The sequence below is a fragment of the Muntiacus reevesi genome, chromosome 4 (genome assembly GCF_963930625.1).
Source record: "Muntiacus reevesi chromosome 4, mMunRee1.1, whole genome shotgun sequence".
Lineage (NCBI taxonomy): Eukaryota > Metazoa > Chordata > Mammalia > Artiodactyla > Cervidae > Muntiacus > Muntiacus reevesi.
In genome coordinates this window covers 102522000-102540522 of record NC_089252.1, presented here as the reverse complement: position 1 = coordinate 102540522, position 18523 = coordinate 102522000, and the positions used below count along the sequence as shown (strand labels likewise).

At 32.9% G+C, this 18523-nt stretch overlaps 1 protein-coding gene across 12 annotated transcripts in view; it reads right to left on the bottom strand.

Moving 5' to 3' along the window:
* The window catches only part of TASOR (transcription activation suppressor), a 48915-nt gene that overhangs the window by 24712 nt on the left and 5680 nt on the right, over positions 1-18523 (bottom strand). For all 12 annotated transcript variants that reach the window (XM_065933452.1, XM_065933461.1, XM_065933457.1 and 9 more), the window contains 10 exons: positions 15749-15894; positions 13598-13690; positions 12728-12800; positions 12127-12218; positions 11468-11629; positions 9981-10105; positions 8948-8979; positions 8118-8223; positions 7142-7245; positions 6960-7063 (listed from right to left, as the gene is read on the bottom strand). In XM_065933452.1, the coding sequence (XP_065789524.1) occupies positions 6960-7063; positions 7142-7245; positions 8118-8223; positions 8948-8979; positions 9981-10105; positions 11468-11629; positions 12127-12218; positions 12728-12800; positions 13598-13690; positions 15749-15894 (1037 nt within the window). The remainder of the gene's footprint in view (positions 1-6959; positions 7064-7141; positions 7246-8117; positions 8224-8947; positions 8980-9980; positions 10106-11467; positions 11630-12126; positions 12219-12727; positions 12801-13597; positions 13691-15748; positions 15895-18523) is intronic.

The window sequence follows — 18523 nt, the reverse complement described above, 5'->3', positions numbered from 1 at the left end:
TTTATGTATCATATCCCTTTAACATTTTGCCCAAACTCTTGGTTTGTGAGAACAGAAAACTGGGAGATATGAGTAACAGCTTCATGTTTTGTGGTTGCTGAGAAAAAACATAATTAGATTTATTTAACTTCTCATCCACTGCAAATGCCAAGGGTTTTTTTTCTTTTAACCCCCACTGGCTTAGTGGCCTAAAGGCTCTAGTTCCCTGAAGGGACTCAATGTCCCCCGAGACGCACGAAGCACAGGGAATCTACACCCAGAAACTACTCAGGCAGACAGAAGCGCCAGCAATAACATCTGTAGCGTCAAACCAAACACTTTTCAATCCTGCAGAAAAGGAAGCACCTGTGAATTCTGTACTGATGCCTCTATTTATTACACCTTACTGCTTCCTCCTCCCTCAGAAAACATTATTAACCCAGTCTGTGGATTTATATTACCAGATTCTACTACTGACATTTTGGCTTTCCAGATAATGTTACAGGAATGAAAACAAAGAGTATTAAAAATATAAAATATTAAGCTCAGAATCTTAAATTGTCAAGCTTCTGAAAAATAACATACCCTAAGTGAGATTCAGCAAAGACAACAGACTCAAATACATAAGGACTGCAGATTGGAATCATCAGATAAAACATATAAAATAACATGTATGAAATGTTTAAAGAAATACTGTAGCAGAAAACATGTTCACACAGAAACTGGCATACACATTTCACAGCAACAATATTCTTAATAGCTAAAGAGTGGAAACAACTGATGAATGGACAAACAGAATGTGGTATTATCCACAGAGTAAAATAAAGGAAATGAAGTATTGATACATATTATAATGAGGATGAATCCTAAGAGTATTATGCTAAGTGAAAGAAGGCACTAAGGCCACGTATTACTCGATCACATTTATATAAAATGTCCACAATATAAAAACCATAAAGACAGAAGTAGATTACTAGTTGCCAGAGATTGGTTGCGGCGGGAGAGGGTGGGAGAGGGAAGAACATGGAGTGAATGCTTAGTAAATAGGAAGTTTCTTTTGGGGGTGATGAAAATATTCTGAAGTAAGATAGTGGCAATGGTTGCATAACATTGCAAATTTATTAAAAATCACTTAATTGTATATTTTAAAATGGTGAGTCGATTAAGAAACATAACTAAGGGAACATCAGAATATAATCTCTACCTCCTAGAAGAGTCTCTGACATAATAAATCTTTCGGAAAGAATTAACAAGAATCTGTTGAAAAAAGAAAAAAGAAAAAGGTAGACCTCAAAAAGAACCTAAGATAGCTTTTAGAAATTAAAAATAAATTCTGTGAAATTAGAAACATAATGAATTGATTAAACAGCAAATAAGACACAGCTAAAGACAGAATTTGCAATATAGAATATACCTATGATGAAATGACTAAAAATGTAGTACAAATAAGGCAAAAAACACAAGACAGACAGGGAGAATAGAATGATGCTTCAGAGTCCTAAGAAGTCAATCAAAAGAGAAAGAAGGAGAAGTATAATCTGAGAGCTAATGACTAAAACATTCTTAGTTATTAGAAATAAAGATATAAATCTATAAACATGAAAAAATATACATCAAGCTGGATAAATAAGAAATCTACACCTAGATATATTTAATGTAACTGTAGAACATCAAAGACAAAGAAAGAATTTAAAAAGCAACCAGAAAAAAACAATGACCTACAAAGAAACCATCATCAGACTACACCTGGATCTCTCAACAAAAATAGAAGCCAGAAGACCTTGTAGCATATACAGTCAAAGTGCTAAGGGAAAACAGCTGTCAACCTGAATTGTGCCCCTAGGATTTAACAATTAAATAATACACATTTTTCTCAAATCCAGACTGGACACATACAAAACTGAACAGAGTTTTATAAAGTCAAATCTCAAAAAAATTTCAAATAATTACATATCTTGATTTCAATGCAATTCAAAGAAAAAAATGTATTCACATACATTTGAAAATTTAAAAATATACCTCTACATCACGTGACAAACTGGAAGTCATAATGGAAACTTTAAAAAACAGTTAGAACTGAATAACAATGAAAACACTACATATTAAAACATGTGGAAAGTAACTAAAAAAGTACCTGGAACTCAAAGTTCATTGACCATTTTATCTTATGTAAGAAGTCAGTAAAAACTAAATAGCAACACCCCTCCCAAGTAGACTAAAACTAATAGTTGAAATTAATAGACCAGGAAAACAAAGGTACAACGGAGGATCAAAACCAAAATTTGGTTCTTCATATGAATAAAGGCAACAAACCTTTGGTGAAAAGTACTAGTAAGAGATAGCATAATAAAACACTATTTGTAAAAATGCTCACAGTATCTATTAAAAACACTATAAAAATAATCCTCACTTGGTACATTTTCTAAAAATAGAAATCAACCATTTCCTAAAAATAAATAAAACCATAATATACCCAAGTTGACCCAAGAAGAAATAGAAAACCTGAATTTTCTATTAAAAAAAAACCTGAATCATAAACCCATAAACATTTTACACAGTTTTACAGTTATGTGCCACCCAACATCCAAAGGATTAGACTCTTCTCATTATATATACATCCATTTTTTGCAAAATGAGGAAACACTACCTACAATTCTAGGAAGTTACATAACCTTGCTACAAAAACTAGATCAGGAGAATATAAGAAAGAAAAATTGTAGGCAGATCTCACGCATCGTCACAGGTACGAAACTCCTAAACAAAACATTCACACAATAAGTCAAGTATTTTTCAAGAGGAGGGGATGGTATTCTAAACCAGAAGCACAGGAATATTTTTTAACACTGAAAATAGATAAATGCATCTTATTAAGTTTATACAATAAATACTATGTGTGACAATAAATTTTATGTGTCAACTTCACTGGGCCACAAGGTGTCCAAATATTTGGTCAAACATCATTCTGGGTGTTTCTGAGGATATTTTGGGATGGGTTAACTGTACAGAAAGGTACACAGAGAATAAAGCAGGTTGCCCTCTCCAATGTGGGTGAGTCTCATCAGTTGCATGTCTGATTAGAACAAAAATGCTAACCCTTCCTGGAATAAGAGGAAATTCTTCTTGCCTGCCTGCCTGCCTGCCTTTGAGGTGGGACACTGGTTTTTCTCCTACATTTGAAATATTAGCTCTTCCTGGCCTCAAGCTTGCCAGTCCCTAGACTGAAACTGTCAGATCTCCTGGTTCTGAAACACTTGGATTCAGACTGTAAACTATGACATCAGTTCTCCTGGGTCTTCAGCTTACCAACTACAAACCTTGAAACTTTTCAGCCTCCATAACTGTGAAAGCCAATGCTTTATAATAAATCTCTTTCTATCTGAATACAGTTGACACCTGAACAATGTGGGGGTTAGGGGAAACCATGCAGTTGAAAAATATGCATATGACTTTATAGTTGGCCCTCCAAGTCCACGGTTCTGCATCTGCAGATCCAAGCAACCATGGATGATGTAGTACCACAGTATATATTTAATGAAAAAATTTGCACACAAATAGACTTGCATAGTTTAAACCAAAGTTGTTAAAAGTATCCACTGTATATCCTATCAGTTCTGTTCCTCTGGTGTAACTCTAATACACCATGTAACCATCTCAATAAATAAATATAGAAGAATTCAATAAAATTAAAAACCCACTAAAGGCTAAAAAATAAAGAAGGAAAAACATTAATAAAGGTAACTGAAAAACCTACTGCAAAGTTCCAACCTAATGGTTAATGTTAGAAGCGTTCTTCTGAAGATCAAGATGATAAGAATGCCTACAGTAAACACTTCTATTCAACATCATACTAGAGATCCTAGATTAGAGAGGGAAAAAAAATGGTGCTCCTGGAAAATGAAACATAAAGAGCAATCCCAAAGAATAACAAAAATTAACAAATTATTCAAATTTCATATACTGATCTGACATAAATATTATTTTTGTACATAAATATCAATTACATTTCTAAATACACAATAAAATATACTGAAATGGAAAATACTACTTACAACAGCATCAAAAAAGCAAAATGGTGATAAAACGAAAAATGAGCGAGACTTGTATTCAGAAAATTATAAAATTCTGTTAAAAGAATACCCTTAAGAGAGAAGATAAGACCATATGGTCTTTGTTCATGGATAACACCATATCACAAAGATGTCAATCCTCTTGAATTTGACCTACAGACTTAATACAATTCCAATTTTTAAATTCCAATGGGGATTTTTTTTTGTGGGGGAAGAGATGAGAAACCAACAAGCTTATTCTAAGATTTTTTTTAAAAAGTAAACTGATTTTTAAATTTGGAGGGAAAGAAAAAAAAAGCTCAATCTCAAATAGCAAAACACTCCGAAAGCAATGAAAAAAGTGGGCAATTTGCCCTACCTGATAATCAAGACTTCTTAGTGGAGAGAGGATAGACTATTTAGTAAATGGTTCAGGAACAACTTGTTAGATTCATATTGGGGGGGAAAAAATGAGACTGGAATCCTTTTGTGTGTTGTATCACACAAAAGTTAAAAAAAAATACATATACATAGATTTTTTTTAAAGTTATGTGTCAGATGCATATCAGAATTATCTTGGAATTTTTTGAAAAACACAAATGCCCAAGTATTGCTTTTTTTCCTCCAGATATGTTTCTAATGAGCAGTTATGTTTAAAAACACCTGGACTATATGATTATCTTTTACTTTTTACCAGTTTCACTTTCTCTATTTCATATTCAGTGTTCCCATTTCATTTAGTTTATGTTTTCCAATTCCCCCCCACCTTTTCTTGATGTTCTTTCTCAAGCCTTTATCAAGTGTAGTAGAAAAACTTCTGTATACAAGTATATAAATAATATGTATAATATATATATATTCAAGAAAATTTAAGAATTTTTGCCTAACAAAAAATTTATGACATTTTGATTCTACTTGTTTGACTTAGTATGAATAGAATGCTAGATATCTAATAAAAAAAACAGATATGCAACAAGCAACAAAGGTTTAATGTATAGCACAGGGAACTACAGTCAGTATCTTATAAAAACCTATAATGGAAAATAATTTCAAAAATAATATGTGTATATGTATAACTGAATCACCGGGCTGTGCTCCTGGAACACCATAAGTCAACTACACTTCAATAAAATACACATATATTAAGGAAAAAAGCTAAGTGCCAAAGGAAAAAATCTTAACACATTCAAAAAAATATAGGATACTATCTATAAGATCTAGAAGCAAGGAAAGATTTCTTAAACAAGTCACTAACAGTACTTAACATTTAGACAGACAAATTCAATTACATTACAGTTATGAACATCTGTTCTCTGAAAAACACTGTGAATAAAGCAGAAAGGCAAGTATAAACTATGAAAAAAAAAATCACAGCACACAGCCGAGTATCAGTTCCCAAAATAAATATGCAACTCCTCAAATTAATAAGAAAACACAAGCCACTCTGTTGGAATATCATCTGCAAAAATACTGAATCACTATGCTATATAACTGAAACTAGCACAATACTGTAAATAAACCACACTAAAAACCATAAGACATTGAAAAGGAAAAATTGGCAACAGAACATTAAAAGACATTTAAAGTCTGACTATATCAAGTAATTAATATGATGTGAGTTAACGGGAACTTGGTACTGAGGGTATAAACTGGTACAACCACTTAAAATGATTTTGTAAAGTCAGTCATATGTTATGATTCAGTAATTCTACTTCTAAATAATAAATCTAATATACTAAATGTATACCTGAGAGAAAATTACCCTGTATATGTACACCAAGAGACTCAAAATATTCATATCAGAGACAATATTCAAATTTAGGAACATTTCTCTCATATTTTTTCTTATACTAAAGTCAACTTTAAAAAAAAAAATCACTGTTACAACTCTCCATTTGACTACTGGGAAACCAAGGCTCAAAAAATGAGGAGTAAAAAGACAACTGCTGAAAACTTTGTATTAAACAGCATACTTGTGCAAAAAAAACCTCTATTCCTCGCTATTGGAATGTCCCTTAAACATTTGAACACAAGCTCACCTACCTCATGTTAACAGAAATCATGGAAGAGCCACTCTTTCCGGCAATCATCTCCTCGCCTTCAACTAACCTATACATAATAGCATCACATAACCATTTTCGATTCATTCCTGAATCCATCACAGTGATGCCTGAACTAGTAATCCCTTCACCGAAACTCAATATATTCAATATGCACTAAATTAGGTACTACCTAGTAAATATCCCTTAAATCGATCTCTTCATTATCCTTTTTCATCACACCTACCATTACTCTAAATGGTAGTTTCCTACCTCATTTCCCCTCTCAATTCATTCTCTACAGAGAAACCAAAGTAAATTTTCAAAACACAGCTCTGATCACATTACACACATAATCAAAACCTCATCCCATTCTTTAAAATCTATTTCTATCAAGTCCAAATGTACAAACATTTGAGCACAACACAGCCCCCTACACACTTTTCTAGCCCTATTTTCTACCACTTTACCCTCTACTATCTTTATACTTTCAACCTCATCAAGGGCCTTGTTCTTTGTGAATCTTCAAACATGGCAGTCTCTATTGGAACAAACGAGTAACTCCATTCACCACATAATCCAGGAAAATAGTCTCCTGTCTCACTCTTTACCAAACTATATACCCTGCATAAAAATGGGATAATAAGTACTTGCTGAATATCACAGTCACAAAACACAATCAAGATACTTCATGGAAAAGACTGTAAGAGGATCTAGTGTCATGGCTAAAATAGAAAAGCACCAAAAGACCATAACACTTTTAACCAAATGGCAACAACAGAGACTTCGTGGTATTTTCAGAAGCAAAAATGAAATAAACTGAAATGTTACTATAATCACTTATTAATATGCACGTTTCTTAGGAAGAAGGAACATCTGAAAACCTTTAACTCACAAGTTTCTCCTTCTCTAGTTTCTGCAGCAAACTCTCCATGTTACTTCCAATCCTTGTCTTTTCTACAACTTCATAAAGGCTGCAATACATTCCATTCTTCAAAACTGACATAAGAAAAAATACACAGTTAGTATTCAAAATCAAGTCTTCTTATATATTGTAATAAAATTAAATTGCTCTACCTTCATTTGGACCAAAGTAAGTTTCCTTATAAAATAGCGCTGGAGGGATTTTCTGTTTCAGTTGATCCATACTCATAACTGTTTCAACATCTAACTTCTCAGGACTGAAAGAAAATTGAAAAGGCTTATTTGCCTTATCTGTATTTTTAACTCTAGTAATGTTCTCTCTCAATCACTCTCTCTCTCTCTCAGACACATATATCTGGATGGAATACAGATGAGTATATTTATTAATATCATACTTGATATTTGATATGTGAAGTTCACATGTATATACGGGTAGCTAAATAGCCCAGCAATATTACCAACCTTCTTTCTTTAAGCCAGAAGCTAATACCAATTTTACCAGCCACAAAGGATAAAAAGTTGTAATTTTATTAAAGGCAATTCATGTATGAACAGTTAAATTGCTCTTCTACCATTTATGAGGGCCCATAACATTTACTGTGGTGTAGCAAAATATCATTTTAAATCTTTCTATTCCGACTTATATTGCAAAGGACTCAAAACAGTCTACAAATTTTAACTAAACTGACCACATCAAAATGTTTTCAAGAAGTGTTAACTTTTAAGTCTATCATGTTCAAATTGCTAAATAAAAAATGTATCTCCATAGGACAAAACTTTGAAAAATCACTTTTAATATTTAAATCACTAAGAAAAAGATTCGTGCCATGCACGTAACTATGTAAATATAACTGTAAATATAACTAATTTACATTTAAATTTCAATGTACATTTAAATGTAAATATAACTATTTAGCCTATCTGCAAATCAAGACAGAAAAGCAGAGAGCTTTTTTTAACCCAAGTTTCCAAGTTATCAAATCAATCTTTTTTTAAAAAACAAATTAGTATTAACATTTAAGTTCTTATGGATCAAAGTAAAAGTTAAATGTAAGACAAACACAATTTAAATGTAAGAACTGAATAATTAGCAACTAATTGCTCCTTTCTTACAACACAACATACTTACAGCTTGATAGGCAAAAAAGCGCGAGTGGCTGACCTCAGAGAAATATAACACAAAAGCTTTCCTTTATTTAAAAGCTGTCCTTTCCACAACGTGTAGTTAAATTTATCTAAATAAAAAGAAAAATGACACAACTCAGACTCTCAGCAGCCCAGAAGCAGATACATGTTTACTAGATAAAAGGGGAAAAATATCCAGAAACAGTTTTAGTAGAACAATCACCAAAAAAAAAAAAAAGTCTTGACATTTCTATTTACAGAGAATTCAAATAATCGGATTTTTGTTTTGGTTATCTCTTCTCATACAAAATTATTTCAGATGAAAAAGATAACAAATTTATTTGCCTACATATCCTCCTATCAGAATGCTGAGGAGCAAAGATAATACAGTACTGCCCTCCACTTCCCCGCAAAGGAGAAATCCAGTCAACTACAGGAACGCCACACAATGTCACACAGGTTTCACTTGTGTTCTTTTCACTGTGGAGAAACTTGCAGATAGAAAATGTCAATACTGCTTTTAATCTTCTCTCTTTAACTCTAAACCTCTGATGAAATTAATACTTGTCTGAGTTGTGAAGCTTGTTTTATTTTTTTTACCTTTATCAATCAAAGTGCTACAATTCTTTGGACTATTCACACTACCAGCAGATTCTCAAAGGAGACCTTATGTTTGGATAACCAAGCATCAATGCTACATCATAACAGGGCCTCCAGTTTTTTCATACTTTGCAGAGTCTCATTCATTATAAAAATAAAGAAAGCACTTATTTCTTTACTCAACATAATTCTTCTGATTTATAAAACTAAAGGAAAGAAATACAAGAATCTTACCTGTGTTTCTATCTGCATTAAAGCTGTTAGATCTACAAATAAATTAAAAAAAAAAAAAAAGAGAAATATTACTGGTTGCTAACAACATAAAAGTTAACATTCAGGACCTTGATAGAAATGCTATTTTCAATGGCATACTGTACAAAAAAATTAAATCCTTCCAAGCATGAAGAACAAATTACTTATTATAACATTTAATAAACCCAAGTCTACGTGGAAAAATCAGAATTACTTACTTGCCTCAAAAATTTCCCCAAAAATACCCATTAGGAGAGAATCTAGTCCTTTAAAGTCTCTGTCAATTACTTAATTATGGTGATGAGATTTGAAGAAATAGCCTCAATCGTGTTTAAACATGTTCATTGTTCAATAAATATTTATTAAGCTTCTATTATTTATTAGGCACAGTTCTGGATAACAGAATTACAGGGAGGACAAAACCCTTGCCTTCACAGAGCTTACAATCTCATAAGGAAGACAGAAAACAGTCAAAAAGTAAATGTATAGTTTGCCAGAGGATGATCATTCTGTGCTCTGCAACAAAAAAAGCCACTACAACAAGCCTGTGTACCTCAACTAAAGAGTTGCTTGCAGCAACTATTGTATAGCAACAAGACCCAGGGCAGCAAAAAAAAAAAAAAAAAAAAAAATGCATTTGAGGGAATTCCTGGCAGTCCAGTGGTTAGGACTCTGCACTTTCACTGCCAAGGGCCAGGGTTTGATCCCTAGTCGGGGAACTAAGATTCCTCATGCCATGTGGCAGCCAAAAACAAAACAAAAAACAGCACTGATACCAACTACACAAATTTTCATTATCAGGAAAAAAAGGTTATCAATGAGGTTTTAGTAAATTTTAGTTTTTATTTCCAGACATCTTTCTAATTTAATTCTTAAAAGTCATCATTAACAATCCTGTATTTAATGAATTTCAAAAGAAGCAAAAACAAAAAAATGCAAAGTGCTCCTCCTAACTCAGCAGTGCAGGATACGTGACAACAGATTCTAAATGACATGTAAGATTCACAAGTCTTACCTTGATGAAGGTACGAACTTCTGAGTTTGTATATCGTCTTTATAAGCAAAAGACACAACTGCGTATGGACACACGTGCCTTGGTCTTCGCCTTGGCTCATCAAAGACATACTCATAAAAATAATACTAAAAATAAGAAAATGCAGTTACCTCTCTTAAGAAGGCAAGAATTACAGAGTGGAATGTTATATTTATCTGCCTGATACCTGAGAAACACAATATAACTGAAGTATTTCTAATGAAAAGTTATCTTTAAGCACTGCCTGTCAATTTATTTAAAATAATTTGTACTTTATATTAATTTCATAATATAAAAATATTGTGCTTATAAACACACACACACACGCATTGTATGTATATATGTATCTCAAATGACAGGATACTAAAAAAGTTCTTCTGAAGAGCTGCTTCAACTCCTCAGCTTCTGAAGAGCTGACCACTGGGAATGTGCAACAAACCTCCTCAAAAAACTGTTAACAAATGGAGCCTAACTTCCATGTCAGCTCACAAAAGTCACTGATATGGAAATAAAATAGTAAAAACACAATCTCAAGCAAACTACTACTATGCTCATTATTTCAAAGGAAAAACAAATTCTTGACTCCAACTGCAGACTAGGCAATACAGGGAAGGTGGCAGAGATTACAAACATCGGTGACAATACTACTACTGTCCAGAAGGCAATGAAATGAGTTAGTCCAGATGATTTTGGTGAATATAATTTTTGCTAAAAGGTTTTAAACCCACAGAGATTCTTCAAAAACAAAGGAGAAAGTATAACTTTTTTTTAATGTAAATAAGGCAAAACATCAAAGAAAGGGAGGAAAAAAAAAGAGAACATTTCCAGGAGGTGAGCACCACCACTTCTATACACAATCCCTTTAGATATACACATTTTTTTTTTAAAAAAAGAATAACATTCCTTTATAGTCAAACACCATATAAAACCATGACTGATATCAAATATTATACTTTTAGGTATGTGTAGTTTACTATAAATCAATTATACCTGAATAAAGCTAAAAAATGAACTGCTTGAATTTTAGAAAAATACTAATAAAAATAGAATCTATCAAAGCAGTAACACAAAGTATAATAATTAAGGTAATTCAGGGGGCTTTAACTTTGCCTTGAAGGTTGAGTAATATTTTATCAGACAGGAATTTTCAGGCCATGAGAAACCAAGGCTTTAAGATGAAATGAGATCGCAGAGGGCAGGAATCATACAAAAAAACAGGCTGGAGGTCAATCTACAAGCAGGGAGAACTAGAAAGGCTAAGGAATCTGAGTATCACCCTGAGGAGGACCACTGTATGTTTCTGCGCTGTCTTGCAAACACTGAACAAACAGCAGGGCGAATCACTGGACGATGGCAGTGCTAAGCCTAGACTAGTGTGGTGGCAGAGGGAACGGAGAGGGAGATATTTTAAAGTATTTAGGGACAAACTGATATGAGGTCATAACGCTAAAGTGGATCCAGGCACCTACCTGAGTAAGCTCATAGGCTCTGTAAGCCAGAAGTGATGTAATTCTATTAACATTCTTCGACACGTGACATTCATGCTTTGGTGTTGGGTCCGAAGCACTTTTATTTAATACAGATTCTGAACTTTTTACACCCATGGGGTCATATACACTCTTTATTTTACCCTAAAATAGAGAAAATCTTTCACGTCCATCAAAACCTTATTATTGACTGTATGACATTAATATGATAGTATACCTCTAAATACAGATCATTTATAACAGTTTTTTTTCTTTAATACTTGGTAATAAAGTTAATAGCCAAAACATTTTAACAATATTGAAGCAGTAAGAAAAAGTTACCCTGCCTCAAAAAAAAAAAAAAAAAAAGTTACTCTGCCCTAGAAAAAAAGTTTTGAATTTGTTTAATACAAGGAAATAAAAACTTTCTTCACAACACTCTTCACTTGCTTAAGTGACATCATCAACATATTTCCCTCTTTCATTCTTTTCGTTGGAAAGGAAAGCTAACTTTAAGGTTCAGTAAATTCAGATTAAAGATGGCAAATCTCTCTAAAAAGTATCTTATATACCAAACACAAGCAACTACTGGCTTTTAATTAAACTCCTAATACAAATCAAATGTTATCTTTGATATATTGAATTATTAAAGTCAAAATTACCTTCATTATTTTAAAAATAACCACATCACCCACTGCCCCAGCTTCCAAAGGATTAGCTTGTAGTAAATCAGCATACCTAGAAAGATAGACACCTAGTAAAGAGACAAATGAAAGAATTATTAATAAAGACACAAATATAAAAAGTCCAAATACTTAACCTAAGTATTATAATTATATAATATTCTGAGATAAAATTATGAGGTATTATAAGATTATAATAAGAGATAAGGAGATAGTTACAAGAGATAAAAGGTATCACACTTTAAAAAAAAAATGTAATGACGGTAAAGATAGCTGATATTGAACCAAAGCAAAAATAAAACCAGTAAAAACACGAAACTAATCAAATTTCTCAGTATCACTAGGACTAGACTAAGACATTAAAAGAAAAAAAAGATAACCCTTGTTCAATTCCAAGTATGCAAAATCAGAAACAAAGAATAAGACTGGTTTTACACTGCAGAACCTGAAACTAGTCTCTCTTTCTGGGAACACGACAAAGCATACATGAATTGAATTTTCAGGACTTGCAGCAAAACTAGATAATATATTTTAAAGGGCAATATAGGAGTAGGTATATGGAAAAAGAAAAAAAGATTACCCATGGAAGGATTGCCAAGAATTGTTATTTTGGACTGGCCCACCTGTAGTCCTTTTTCACATATGCTCTGAACCTAAATAAACAAAACATGCCATCTTACAGTCACATTACATTAAAAATGTGAAAAGATAGTCTATAAACTTGTTTTAAGTAAAATCCAAGCCTCTAAACTATATTTTTACATTACAGAAATTATAAATATGCATGCTAGTTTACTTATAACAACTAAATATCAGTGTAAAACTGGTTTAAATTTCCAATGTAACCATAGTTGAAATCTATTTTTTGTTTATGCCAAGTCGGACAGATACTCAGAATTCACGACATTCGTATATATAAGCATTCCCTTTTAGGGAGAATTAGAATTGGCAAAATATTTTAGAGACAGTAACTCCATCTAAACATCAAAGGAGAAAAAATAGTTCTCAGCACATATAATCTGCAATAGAGAAGATAATCTACTTTTTTTGATCTTTATTTTTAGTAAGAGGATAATTGCTTTACAATAGAATGCTAGTTTCTGCCATATATCAAGATGAAAAAACCATAGGTATACATATGTCCCCTTCCTCTCAAATCTCCCTCCCACCTCCCACCTGATAATCTACTTTAATAAAAGGAAAAGTATTTATTATCAATTACATTCGGCGGGGGGGGGGGGGGGGAATAGCTCTGATCAAAGAAAAAAATGAACATATCTGAAAAACAAATCACAAAACAATGAAATACTCTGCGCTACTAAATCACTTTTCCATTTATACATCAACAAATTGTTAGTTTATAAAAATCAAGTGTACTGAATAACTGCAAATTTAGTAACCTACAATGCAAACATTTTCAAATTATTTTTTATAAAATGAGTTCACTTACCTTATACCGATCGACCATCAGAAATGCATAGGATTCTGAAAGTTCTTTATCTAAACGACCATCAAACTTCAGTTCTCTTCGCTTTTCTGTAAACTAAATGAAATTAAATCTGTAACAATGCCTTAGCACGTGTCTATGTTTTTCAAGTGAAGAGTTTCAGGAATTCTATTTCTCAGAAATTCCAGATCAGCACTTCTTTGGTGGTCCAGTCATTAGGACGCTGCACTCCCACTGCTAGGCACCCAATTATGATCCCTGGTCCGGGAACTAAGATCCCACAAGCTGTGAGGCACAGCAAAAAAATTCCAAACCTACCAAAATGGAAATTATCTTTTCTCTCCTTGAAATTTCTGCACTTCCATTTTTTTCCTCATTATAATTAGCTCTTTAGTCTTAAAATATAGTTAAATAAGCCTCTAGTGCTGAACAACTTTAACTAAAATTCTATTAAAATCTTACCACACTTTTTTTTTTAAGCTGCAATGGGTCTTTGATGCTGCCACGGGCTTTTTCTAGTTGTGGCAAGCAGGGACTACTCTTCTAGAGGAACTTCTCACCACAGTGGCTTCTCTTGTTGCAGAGCACAGGCACTAGGGCACTCAGGCTTCGGGAGCTGTGGCTCTCCAGCTCTAGAGCAGCTCAATAGTTGTGGCACATGGGTTTAGCTGCCTCATGGCATGTATGATTTTTCCATACAAGGGATCGAACTTGTGTCCCTCTGCACTGGCAGGCTGATTCTTAACCACTGGACCACTGGGAAGTCCCTCCCATAGATTTTTAAGTTCATATTTTGGTTATCTTTGGATTTCTCATTTTATCTGACATGGTGCATAGCATATAGTTGTTTTCATTGCTGAGTGGTGTCTGATTCTTTGTGACTACATGGACTGTAGTCCACCAGGCTTCTCTGTCCATGGGATTTCCCAGGCAAAAATACTGGAGAGGGTTGCCATTTCCTTCTCCAGGGGATCTTCTCGACCCAGGGATCGAACAGATGTCTCCTGCATTAACATGCATATTATTTAACGCTGAGCCACCAGGGATGACCCACTGCATATAGTAGGTGGCTTAATAAATCTTTGTTTAATGACCAACTTCTAGACTATAAACCCAATTACAACAAGGAAAAATGTTTCATTTCTTTGCAACTGTATTCTCAGTGCCAAGTACATAAGCCATGCTCCATACCCATAAGAGTGACTTGATCTAAGTACATCTGAACTGTAAGTCACCCTAAACTGCTAGCGTTCACTTTTAGACACATACAGATATGGAGCCTGTATCTAACAGATTTACATGCAATATTCAGGCTATTACTGATCTTCAATAATATAATGAATTAGACTAAATCTTTATATGAATTAACAAATAATCCCTATCATACCATGAAACCACATCAAACTACCAAGGTTTTAATTTTCTCTGGGAGCCAGTAACAGTTACTTTAGGGATCCTTTCAAAGTTAAATACTGACAGCACTGGATTAACCAACTTTAAAAGTACAAAATTAATAGCATTTCATGTGCATTAGAAAGCAGTATACACATCAAATATTTCCAAACATGTCATTTGTATTAACTCCAAGATTATTATGGCTTTTCCTAAACCAAAACTCAAACAGTATTCTAATTTGTACATGAAACTTGAATTCACTACCTAAAAGTCTCAAATGCACCCCTTTGTTCTCACTTTCTCACTAAGAATTTCTACTAATGATATTAAATTCAATTCAATTACCTGGCAATAATTAAGGGAAAAATTAAACATATCCTAAAAATAAATGCATATTTTATTTCACTAACGTTGGAACCTAAGACACAACACACTCTTAGAGATTCCACTTAACTAACATGTGCTTGAAAGATCAAAAGCCTTCTGATGAATTTACAATGATGCCATTATAAGGTATCACTATGCTTAAGATTCATTTTTAGTAAAAGAAGTTATTTTACACAATCACACAGTAACACACAGATAAACGCAGTGCAATATCAATAGTGTTTAGGGGAAAAAACATATCATTTAAAACTTGTTTTTCCCTTTCATAATTTGGCTTTCCAAAGAACTTCAGCATTTTTTTAAAAAAGTAAAACAAATACCAGGCTATTAACTGGTTCTGAAGAATCTTACAAAATGCAATCTATAACATACCTCCTTTTCCAAAAGCTCATTATGTATCAAGCAAGCACGCCTGTAGTTAAAATTTGCTACTGAAGTTGGTTCAAGGTAAGATGAGTGGAGAATATTTAAAACATCTTCAAATTCCCGAGAGCCTGGAGTTAATGGCTGAAAAAGTGCTAAAATGAAAAACAGTATTAATTTTAAAATTCCATCTTAAAAGTAGTTTCTTATATTTTTGTGGCTTTAACATAACTTTATAAATAGAGTGAAAAAAATGATCAAGGCTATCTTATTTTGTGAAGTGCAAAAGACAGTTAATTGAAGAAAAAGTCTAGCTGCCTATTACTTGGGTGTTTTGTGACATGTAAAAGAAATACTGATTAATTCATTGAAGAAAAAACTATAGGAATGAGCATCTGGCATTACACATGCAGAAAAGGAAGCTACAATTTGGCAAAACTTAGCAGATGCTACACTAGGCAACCTAAACTACTTAAAGATGTCTGTGTATATTACTCAAAAGAAACTGTGCATAAACTCAAATTACCTCAACTCTTATTTTATGTTACACATAAGTAGTATGTCTAGGACCATTTATTTTAGCAAATTAAATGCTTACGCCATAAGCAGAAGCATAAAAACACTTAAGACATTTAGGTGTCTATAGAATAAAATTATTCTATTTGGTTTTTAAAACTAAATTTAGAATAACATGCTGCATCCATTACCTTCTTGCATTACCAACATAAACTAGGAGGGTATTTACTACGAAAACTTGGTGAAATGGAAAGATGTGGGACCTTGGAGTCAAACCTGGACACAAATATCAGCTCCAGTATTTAGGGGCTTTGTGAGAGACTCCAGGCAAACCAACTTAACCAAGTAAGCTCATTACTTTCTTCAGTAAAAAGGAGAACGCGAGCTATCCTAATAACCACTACGATGCCATACACCATATAAGACAACACTTTGAAAAAGCTCTAAGCACTGCATCTGGTGCAAACCAAGACGGTAAAAGTTTTTATTCCCTACTTGGCCAACTACTACACACTCCCTTTATTTAAAAAAAAATACTTAAATAGTCAATCTGTTCTTCAATCAGGAGGCTAATTTCCTCAAATTTCCACTTTGTGGATGAAATAATTTGACTTATAAACTTCAAACATCAAGTCTACATATATGTATACATTTTCCCCAAACCAAAAATAACCACTTTCACTGTTATTCACAGAACAGATGTTATATGCTATTACCTTAATTTCTTTCAAGATACTATTTATAAAGAACCAATAAATGTCAATCAAAATACCTTTAGGCCACTACTGGAAACAGTGTTCCACTTGTACTAAAGAGTAGCTGTTTCTACTGTATTCTCTATTCAGTTATTAAGCTTTAAAGAACATACTGTCAAAGGATATATCCATTCATTTACCAAACAACGTATATATTACAAAAGTTTCTGTAAAAGCAGTAGCTTTTAATGAGAAAATGTGTGCAGAACAAATGATTCCCACTACTTCAGAATTACACACTAAAAAAGCGAGGGGTGGATATAAAATCAACATTACTTATAATAATGCAACAAAGACAACAGGAGTAAACAGGGGGGAAAAAACACTCAAAAAGAACTATTACATGCAAAAAAGTATCCTATAATCAACTTTCCAGCAGATGGATACACGCAATAATCTATTCATCACAAGCTCCACGAGAGGAGCTGTAACGCCTTCTTCCTTCCCTTTACTTGGGGCGCTGGCCCCAAGGTGAATGAAGGAGGACACGAGTAAAAACAAAAAAAGATAATAAAATTTGTCAAGATTTTTTTTATACTAAATACAAATATGTTCTAAACTACCAAAATATGGTTGTCATTGTAAATTAGTCTCACAAATTCAACAACTCAGTGATTTATATAAAGTAAAATGAAAGCTCAAGAAACAGCGAGAAATCCATTCTCTCAATTCAAATCTGTTTTACAGAATGTTGTAGGAAAAAATGTTTTATCTTTGTGTCTAGCCCCAACTAAACTGGAAAAACTTGTGAGGGAAAACAGCATGTGGAGTAGTTTTTGTAGGCTTTCACATACAAAATAAGCCAAGCGTGATTTTTAAAGTTGGATTTTATACATGATTATGTTTCTAAACTAACAAGTGCCTTCAGGTTATCTAAAAATGTGACAAAAAAGTATCAAGTGGCTTTAAATTTCTATATTTTACTAATCTACATAAAAAAAAGAAAAACTAAAAAATCTTTTAGTTAAAGATATTCCAACACTATTTCCACCATCAATCTAACCAAAAGTGAAAGATATCAGTTAAATCATAAAAATGTATATAGAAATTAACTCTCAAATCACTCTCTAAAAAGTACTTAACATTTGTTTCATTCCAAAGCAATGTCCTAGAGTCACCTCAAATGTACTCAGATAGTCTGCCAACGTGAAAACACTTGTGAGTTTTGTTTTTGTTTTCAGAAAAAGGTGCAAGATTTTAGGTCTAACAAGAAATACTTGTATCCTAAGTATTTCAAATGTCTCAATTGGCTATAGCAGTTAGGCTAAAATTATAATTTCTATTTTTTATTCCCAATTATCACTTTCTAGAAGAATAAAATTTTGCTATAACTATTTTTAAAGGTTTCAAGTCAATGTGCTAGTAATGGTAGTTTAGAAATATAAAATGTTCTGAAAGTCCATTCCCTGGTGGTCTATTTGTCCTTAAGAACCACTGAAGCATGTATGTGATCAACACATCCTGTCATTTCTTTAAAGAAAACATATAGATGTCACAGTATCATCATTGGAGG